The 10523-nt window shown below is 54.9% G+C and overlaps 1 protein-coding gene across 1 annotated transcript in view; it reads left to right on the top strand.

Moving 5' to 3' along the window:
* Positions 1-1410: 1410 nt before the first annotated feature.
* Positions 1411-10523, top strand: part of ZFTRAF1 (zinc finger TRAF-type containing 1) — a 27452-nt gene continuing 18339 nt past the window's right edge. The window contains exon 1 of the mRNA XM_063450901.1: positions 1411-1685. Within this exon, the coding sequence (XP_063306971.1) occupies positions 1452-1685 (234 nt within the window). The 5' untranslated portion in view covers positions 1411-1451. The remainder of the gene's footprint in view (positions 1686-10523) is intronic.

The following is a 10523-nucleotide window of genomic DNA, read 5'->3' as shown; positions in this document are numbered from 1 at the left end:
GGCACTCACACACCCCCCGGGGACTAAACTAAATACAAACACACCCAGGCAACAGATGGTAAACTAGGGTATCAATAACAATACAAGGACTCTGGGCAAGTTATTACCTGACTTTGATGTCCTCTCGGCAGCAGTCACATACACTGGGACAGGTCAATCACAGGGGCAGGAACATACCGGCTAGGTGCTACAGCAATCTCTACCGTGTACTCAGAGGTGATCAGGCTCTTTTCCTTCCCCCCAGGATTCATCCACCCAGCGTCTTCTTGGACAGCTGTCCGGGCAGGGCATAACCCAGAGCCCTACGTTGGGCGCCAAATTGATGTGGATTCTTTTCTGCAAACCAATAAGTTTGAATGACTATCTGTTCCTGTCCAAATTAAAAATAATAAAGAGCGTGCACGCGGAAGTAAATTCACACCGAGACACAGGGTTCAGGTTAATGAACGAACTTCGGAAGCTTTAATGGCTTAGCTTAAAAAATGGGTGCGCAGACCCTTATAAAGCACAATTACATCATAAGCATTGTCAGAGATAACATTGATTTATGCATTAATAATTGGTTTAGGTGTTAAGTGGTTATTTAAATGCCCTCCCATCAAGAGGTGGTGACATCCTTGTCACGAGAGTGGACACGGGACGTAGGTGTCATCCCATTAGCACGAGGTGTCCACTCGATGGGAGGGGGGCTTTGGCAGCAATTTTGAGTAGTTGGCATTATTAGTTTCAAAGTTAGTTTTCAAGGTTCTTTTAGTAAATACACATTTTACGATTCAGCTGACACATATTTTATTAAGACCAACATGTAGCTCAGTTGGAACAATGTTTCATTAAACAGAAACTCATTGTTCCGCTGAAACTCATTTCCTCCTGACACAGCATTCTCTTAAGATAATCTTATGAAGTCAATAATTCTACAACAGTTAGTACTAGTTAGTTCTGGTTAGTACTAGTTGTGTTTAGTTCTGGGTAGTTGTTGTCAGTACTAGTTAGTTGTGGTTAGTTGCGGTCAGTTCTGGTTAGTACTAGTTAGTTGTGGGCAGTACTAGTTAGTTGTGGTTAGTTTTGGTCAGTTCTGGTTAGTACTAGTTAGTTGTGGTTAGTACTAGTTAGTTCTGGTTAGTACTAGTTGTGGTTAGTTTTGGGTAGTTGTGGTTAGTACTAGTTAGTTGTGGTTAGCTGTGTTCAGTATTAGTTGCGGATAGTTCTGGGTAGTTGTGGTCAGTACTAGTTAGTTGTGGTTAGTATTGGTCAGTTCTGGTTAGTACTAGTTAGTTGCGGCCAGTACTAGTTTGGGTTAATGTCAATGCTTTCTCAGTGTCTCCCACCACAAACATGGCCGCCGCGGCCTCGGCGCCGACAGGAAGTGAGGTGGCGTTTCCGGTGACGTAGCGGTGGGCGTGTCGCTGCGGGAGAAGACGAGGAGAGCAAGATGGCGGCCTGAGCGCAGGATGGAGGAGGGTCAGCTGGCCTCGTCATCCGCCGCCGGCCAGGAGGACCCCCCGGGACTGGCGGGACCCCCCCGGCTCCTACTGCTCCCCCCAGAGCCCGACCCCCCCGAGGGGCCCCCCAAAAAACGGCCCCGAGAGAACCCCGAACCCGGGACCGTCCGCCTGGAGGAGCGACTGTACGGCGTCCTGTGCTGCACCGTCTGCCTGGACCTCCCCAAGGCCTCAGTGTACCAGGTCAGGGGGGCTGGGGGGGACCCCAATATCATACAGCCCAATATATAGACACTGAACCCCCAGATATAACCAGTGACCCCCAATATCATACTGTACGGCGTCCTGTGCTGCACCGTCTGCCTGGACCTCCCCAAGGCCTCAGTGTACCAGGTCAGGGGGGCTGGGGGACCCCAATATCATACAGCCCAATATATAGACACTGAACCCCCAGATATAACCAGTGACCCCCAATATCATACTGTACGGCGTCCTGTGCTGCACCGTCTGCCTGGACCTCCCCAAGGCCTCAGTGTACCAGGTCAGGGGGGCTGGGGGACCCCAATATCATACAGCCCAATATATAGACACTGAACCCCCAGATATAACCAGTGACCCCCAATATCATACTGTACGGCGTCCTGTGCTGCACCGTCTGCCTGGACCTCCCCAAGGCCTCAGTGTACCAGGTCAGGGGGGCTGGGGGGGACCCCAATATCATACAGCCCAATATATAGACACTGAACCCCCAGATATAACCAGTGACCCCCAATATCATACTGTACGGCGTCCTGTGCTGCACCGTCTGCCTGGACCTCCCCAAGGCCTCAGTGTACCAGGTCAGGGGGGCTGGGGGACCCCAATATCATACAGCCCAATATATAGACACTGAACCCCCAGATATAACCAGTGACCCCCAATATCATACTGTACGGCGTCCTGTGCTGCACCGTCTGCCTGGACCTCCCCAAGGCCTCAGTGTACCAGGTCAGGGGGGCTGGGGGACCCCAATATCATACAGCCCAATATATAGACACTGAACCCCCAGATATAACCAGTGACCCCCAATATCATACTGTACGGCGTCCTGTGCTGCACCGTCTGCCTGGACCTCCCCAAGGCCTCAGTGTACCAGGTCAGGGGGGCTGGGGGGACCCCAATATCATACAGCCCAATATATAGACACTGAACCCCCAGATATAACCAGTGACCCCCAATATCATACTGTACGGCGTCCTGTGCTGCACCGTCTGCCTGGACCTCCCCAAGGCCTCAGTGTACCAGGTCAGGGGGGCTGGGGGGACCCCAATATCATACAGCCCAATATATAGACACTGAACCCCCAGATATAACCAGTGACCCCCAATATCATACTGTACGGCGTCCTGTGCTGCACCGTCTGCCTGGACCTCCCCAAGGCCTCAGTGTACCAGGTCAGGGGGGCTGGGGGGACCCCAATATCATACAGCCCAATATATAGACACTGAACCCCCAGATATAACCAGTGACCCCCAATATCATACTGTACGGCGTCCTGTGCTGCACCGTCTGCCTGGACCTCCCCAAGGCCTCAGTGTACCAGGTCAGGGGGGCTGGGGGGACCCCAATATCATACAGCCCAATATATAGACACTGAACCCCCAGATATAACCAGTGACCCCCAATATCATACTGTACGGCGTCCTGTGCTGCACCGTCTGCCTGGACCTCCCCAAGGCCTCAGTGTACCAGGTCAGGGGGGCTGGGGGGACCCCAATATCATACAGCCCAATATATAGACACTGAACCCCCAGATATAACCAGTGACCCCCAATATCATACTGTACGGCGTCCTGTGCTGCACCGTCTGCCTGGACCTCCCCAAGGCCTCAGTGTACCAGGTCAGGGGGGGCTGGGGGACCCCAATATCATACAGCCCAATATATAGACACTGAACCCCCAGATATAACCAGTGACCCCCAATATCATACTGTACGGCGTCCTGTGCTGCACCGTCTGCCTGGACCTCCCCAAGGCCTCAGTGTACCAGGTCAGGGGGGCTGGGGGACCCCAATATCATACAGCCCAATATATAGACACTGAACCCCCAGATATAACCAGTGACCCCCAATATCATACTGTACGGCGTCCTGTGCTGCACCGTCTGCCTGGACCTCCCCAAGGCCTCAGTGTACCAGGTCAGGGGGGCTGGGGGGACCCCAATATCATACAGCCCAATATATAGACACTGAACCCCCAGATATAACCAGTGACCCCCAATATCATACTGTACGGCGTCCTGTGCTGCACCGTCTGCCTGGACCTCCCCAAGGCCTCAGTGTACCAGGTCAGGGGGGCTGGGGGGACCCCAATATCATACAGCCCAATATATAGACACTGAACCCCCAGATATAACCAGTGACCCCCAATATCATACTGTACGGCGTCCTGTGCTGCACCGTCTGCCTGGACCTCCCCAAGGCCTCAGTGTACCAGGTCAGGGGGGCTGGGGGGACCCCAATATCATACAGCCCAATATATAGACACTGAACCCCCAGATATAACCAGTGACCCCCAATATCATACTGTACGGCGTCCTGTGCTGCACCGTCTGCCTGGACCTCCCCAAGGCCTCAGTGTACCAGGTCAGGGGGGCTGGGGGACCCCAATATCATACAGCCCAATATATAGACACTGAACCCCCAGATATAACCAGTGACCCCCAATATCATACTGTACGGCGTCCTGTGCTGCACCGTCTGCCTGGACCTCCCCAAGGCCTCAGTGTACCAGGTCAGGGGGGCTGGGGGACCCCAATATCATACAGCCCAATATATAGACACTGAACCCCCAGATATAACCAGTGACCCCCAATATCATACTGTACGGCGTCCTGTGCTGCACCGTCTGCCTGGACCTCCCCAAGGCCTCAGTGTACCAGGTCAGGGGGGCTGGGGGGACCCCAATATCATACAGCCCAATATATAGACACTGAACCCCCAGATATAACCAGTGACCCCCAATATCATACTGTACGGCGTCCTGTGCTGCACCGTCTGCCTGGACCTCCCCAAGGCCTCAGTGTACCAGGTCAGGGGGGCTGGGGGACCCCAATATCATACAGCCCAATATATAGACACTGAACCCCCAGATATAACCAGTGACCCCCAATATCATACTGTACGGCGTCCTGTGCTGCACAGTCTGCCTGGACCTCCCCAAGGCCTCAGTGTACCAGGTCAGGGGGGCTGGGGGACCCCAATATCATACAGCCCAATATATAGACACTGAACCCCCAGATATAACCAGTGACCCCCAATATCATACTGTACGGAGTCCTGTGCTGCACCGTCTGCCTGGACCTCCCCAAGGCCTCAGTGTACCAGGTCAGGGGGGCTGGGGGACCCCAATATCATCTAGCCCAATATATAGACCCTGAACCCCCAGATATAACCAGTGACCCCCAATATCATACTGTACGGCGTCCTGTGCTGCACCGTCTGCCTGGACCTCCCCAAGGCCTCAGTGTACCAGGTCAGGGGGCTGGGGGGACCCCAATATCATACAGCCCAATATATAGACACTGAACCCCCAGATATAACCAGTGACCCCCAATATCATACTGTACGGCGTCCTGTGCTGCACCGTCTGCCTGGACCTCCCCAAGGCCTCAGTGTACCAGGTCAGGGGGGCTGGGGGACCCCAATATCATACAGCCCAATATATAGACACTGAACCCCCAGATATAACCAGTGACCCCCAATATCATACTGTACGGCGTCCTGTGCTGCACCGTCTGCCTGGACCTCCCCAAGGCCTCAGTGTACCAGGTCAGGGGGGCTGGGGGGACCCCAATATCATACAGCCCAATATATAGACACTGAACCCCCAGATATAACCAGTGACCCCCAATATCATACTGTACGGCGTCCTGTGCTGTACCGTCTGCCTGGACCTCCCCAAGGCCTCAGTGTACCAGGTCAGGGGGGCTGGGGGGACCCCAATATCATACAGCCCAATATATAGACACTGAACCCCCAGATATAACCAGTGACCCCCAATATCATACTGTACGGCGTCCTGTGCTGCACCGTCTGCCTGGACCTCCCCAAGGCCTCAGTGTACCAGGTCAGGGGGGCTGGGGGGACCCCAATATCATACAGCCCAATATATAGACACTGAACCCCCAGATATAACCAGTGACCCCCAATATCATACTGTACGGCGTCCTGTGCTGCACCGTCTGCCTGGACCTCCCCAAGGCCTCAGTGTACCAGGTCAGGGGGGCTGGGGGACCCCAATATCATACAGCCCAATATATAGACACTGAACCCCCAGATATAACCAGTGACCCCCAATATCATACTGTACGGCGTCCTGTGCTGCACCGTCTGCCTGGACCTCCCCAAGGCCTCAGTGTACCAGGTCAGGGGGGCTGGGGGGACCCCAATATCATACAGCCCAATATATAGACACTGAACCCCCAGATATAACCAGTGACCCCCAATATCATACTGTACGGCGTCCTGTGCTGCACCGTCTGCCTGGACCTCCCCAAGGCCTCAGTGTACCAGGTCAGGGGGGCTGGGGGACCCCAATATCATACAGCCCAATATATAGACACTGAACCCCCAGATATAACCAGTGACCCCCAATATCATACTGTACGGAGTCCTGTGCTGCACCGTCTGCCTGGACCTCCCCAAGGCCTCAGTGTACCAGGTCAGGGGGCTGGGGGACCCCAATATCATACAGCCCAATATATAGACACTGAACCCCCAGATATAACCAGTGACCCCCAATATCATACTGTACGGCGTCCTGTGCTGCACCGTCTGCCTGGACCTCCCCAAGGCCTCAGTGTACCAGGTCAGGGGGGCTGGGGGACCCCAATATCATACAGCCCAATATATAGACACTGAACCCCCAGATATAACCAGTGACCCCCAATATCATACTGTACGGCGTCCTGTGCTGCACAGTCTGCCTGGACCTCCCCAAGGCCTCAGTGTACCAGGTCAGGGGGGGCTGGGGGACCCCAATATCATACAGCCCAATATATAGACACTGAACCCCCAGATATAACCAGTGACCCCCAATATCATACTGTACGGAGTCCTGTGCTGCACCGTCTGCCTGGACCTCCCCAAGGCCTCAGTGTACCAGGTCAGGGGGGCTGGGGGACCCCAATATCATACAGCCCAATATATAGACACTGAACCCCCAGATATAACCAGTGACCCCCAATATCATACTGTACGGCGTCCTGTGCTGCACAGTCTGCCTGGACCTCCCCAAGGCCTCAGTGTACCAGGTCAGGGGGGCTGGGGGACCCCAATATCATACAGCCCAATATATAGACACTGAACCCCCAGATATAACCAGTGACCCCCAATATCATACTGTACGGAGTCCTGTGCTGCACCGTCTGCCTGGACCTCCCCAAGGCCTCAGTGTACCAGGTCAGGGGGGCTGGGGGACCCCAATATCATCTAGCCCAATATATAGACCCTGAACCCCCAGATATAACCAGTGACCCCCAATATCATACTGTACGGCGTCCTGTGCTGCACCGTCTGCCTGGACCTCCCCAAGGCCTCAGTGTACCAGGTCAGGGGGGCTGGGGGGACCCCAATATCATACAGCCCAATATATAGACACTGAACCCCCAGATATAACCAGTGACCCCCAATATCATACTGTACGGCGTCCTGTGCTGCACCGTCTGCCTGGACCTCCCCAAGGCCTCAGTGTACCAGGTCAGGGGGGCTGGGGGACCCCAATATCATACAGCCCAATATATAGACACTGAACCCCCAGATATAACCAGTGACCCCCAATATCATACTGTACGGCGTCCTGTGCTGCACCGTCTGCCTGGACCTCCCCAAGGCCTCAGTGTACCAGGTCAGGGGGGCTGGGGGGACCCCAATATCATACAGCCCAATATATAGACACTGAACCCCCAGATATAACCAGTGACCCCCAATATCATACTGTACGGCGTCCTGTGCTGTACCGTCTGCCTGGACCTCCCCAAGGCCTCAGTGTACCAGGTCAGGGGGGCTGGGGGGACCCCAATATCATACAGCCCAATATATAGACACTGAACCCCCAGATATAACCAGTGACCCCCAATATCATACTGTACGGCGTCCTGTGCTGCACCGTCTGCCTGGACCTCCCCAAGGCCTCAGTGTACCAGGTCAGGGGGGCTGGGGGGACCCCAATATCATACAGCCCAATATATAGACACTGAACCCCCAGATATAACCAGTGACCCCCAATATCATACTGTACGGCGTCCTGTGCTGCACCGTCTGCCTGGACCTCCCCAAGGCCTCAGTGTACCAGGTCAGGGGGGCTGGGGGACCCCAATATCATACAGCCCAATATATAGACACTGAACCCCCAGATATAACCAGTGACCCCCAATATCATACTGTACGGCGTCCTGTGCTGCACCGTCTGCCTGGACCTCCCCAAGGCCTCAGTGTACCAGGTCAGGGGGGCTGGGGGGACCCCAATATCATACAGCCCAATATATAGACACTGAACCCCCAGATATAACCAGTGACCCCCAATATCATACTGTACGGCGTCCTGTGCTGCACCGTCTGCCTGGACCTCCCCAAGGCCTCAGTGTACCAGGTCAGGGGGGCTGGGGGGACCCCAATATCATACAGCCCAATATATAGACACTGAACCCCCAGATATAACCAGTGACCCCCAATATCATACTGTACGGCGTCCTGTGCTGCACCGTCTGCCTGGACCTCCCCAAGGCCTCAGTGTACCAGGTCAGGGGGGCTGGGGGGACCCCAATATCATACAGCCCAATATATAGACACTGAACCCCCAGATATAACCAGTGACCCCCAATATCATACTGTACGGCGTCCTGTGCTGCACCGTCTGCCTGGACCTCCCCAAGGCCTCAGTGTACCAGGTCAGGGGGGCTGGGGGGACCCCAATATCATACAGCCCAATATATAGACACTGAACCCCCAGATATAACCAGTGACCCCCAATATCATACTGTACGGCGTCCTGTGCTGCACCGTCTGCCTGGACCTCCCCAAGGCCTCAGTGTACCAGGTCAGGGGGCTGGGGGGACCCCAATATCATACAGCCCAATATATAGACACTGAACCCCCAGATATAACCAGTGACCCCCAATATCATACTGTACGGCGTCCTGTGCTGCACCGTCTGCCTGGACCTCCCCAAGGCCTCAGTGTACCAGGTCAGGGGGGCTGGGGGACCCCAATATCATACAGCCCAATATATAGACACTGAACCCCCAGATATAACCAGTGACCCCCAATATCATACTGTACGGCGTCCTGTGCTGCACCGTCTGCCTGGACCTCCCCAAGGCCTCAGTGTACCAGGTCAGGGGGGCTGGGGGGACCCCAATATCATACAGCCCAATATATAGACACTGAACCCCCAGATATAACCAGTGACCCCCAATATCATACTGTACGGCGTCCTGTGCTGCACCGTCTGCCTGGACCTCCCCAAGGCCTCAGTGTACCAGGTCAGGGGGGCTGGGGGGACCCCAATATCATACAGCCCAATATATAGACACTGAACCCCCAGATATAACCAGTGACCCCCAATATCATACTGTACGGCGTCCTGTGCTGCACCGTCTGCCTGGACCTCCCCAAGGCCTCAGTGTACCAGGTCAGGGGGGCTGGGGGGACCCCAATATCATACAGCCCAATATATAGACACTGAACCCCCAGATATAACCAGTGACCCCCAATATCATACTGTACGGCGTCCTGTGCTGCACCGTCTGCCTGGACCTCCCCAAGGCCTCAGTGTACCAGGTCAGGGGGGCTGGGGGGACCCCAATATCATACAGCCCAATATATAGACACTGAACCCCCAGATATAACCAGTGACCCCCAATATCATACTGTACGGCGTCCTGTGCTGCACCGTCTGCCTGGACCTCCCCAAGGCCTCAGTGTACCAGGTCAGGGGGGCTGGGGGGACCCCAATATCATACAGCCCAATATATAGACACTGAACCCCCAGATATAACCAGTGACCCCCAATATCATACTGTACGGCGTCCTGTGCTGCACCGTCTGCCTGGACCTCCCCAAGGCCTCAGTGTACCAGGTCAGGGGGGCTGGGGGGACCCCAATATCATACAGCCCAATATATAGACACTGAACCCCCAGATATAACCAGTGACCCCCAATATCATACTGTACGGCGTCCTGTGCTGCACCGTCTGCCTGGACCTCCCCAAGGCCTCAGTGTACCAGGTCAGGGGGGCTGGGGGACCCCAATATCATACAGCCCAATATATAGACACTGAACCCCCAGATATAACCAGTGACCCCCAATATCATACTGTACGGCGTCCTGTGCTGCACCGTCTGCCTGGACCTCCCCAAGGCCTCAGTGTACCAGGTCAGGGGGGCTGGGGGACCCCAATATCATACAGCCCAATATATAGACACTGAACCCCCAGATATAACCAGTGACCCCCAATATCATACTGTACGGCGTCCTGTGCTGCACCGTCTGCCTGGACCTCCCCAAGGCCTCAGTGTACCAGGTCAGGGGGGCTGGGGGACCCCAATATCATACAGCCCAATATATAGACACTGAACCCCCAGATATAACCAGTGACCCCCAATATCATACTGTACGGCGTCCTGTGCTGCACCGTCTGCCTGGACCTCCCCAAGGCCTCAGTGTACCAGGTCAGGGGGGCTGGGGGGACCCCAATATCATACAGCCCAATATATAGACACTGAACCCCCAGATATAACCAGTGACCCCCAATATCATACTGTACGGCGTCCTGTGCTGCACCGTCTGCCTGGACCTCCCCAAGGCCTCAGTGTACCAGGTCAGGGGGGCGGGGGGACCCCAATATCATACAGCCCAATATATAGACACTGAACCCCCAGATATAACCAGTGACCCCCAATATCATACTGTACGGCGTCCTGTGCTGCACCGTCTGCCTGGACCTCCCCAAGGCCTCAGTGTACCAGGTCAGGGGGGCTGGGGGGACCCCAATATCATACAGCCCAATATATAGACACTGAACCCCCAGATATAACCTGT

The sequence above is a fragment of the Pelobates fuscus genome, chromosome 4 (genome assembly GCF_036172605.1).
Source record: "Pelobates fuscus isolate aPelFus1 chromosome 4, aPelFus1.pri, whole genome shotgun sequence".
NCBI classification, from domain to species: domain Eukaryota; kingdom Metazoa; phylum Chordata; class Amphibia; order Anura; family Pelobatidae; genus Pelobates; species Pelobates fuscus.
This window is presented reverse-complemented; position numbering and strand designations above follow the sequence as displayed.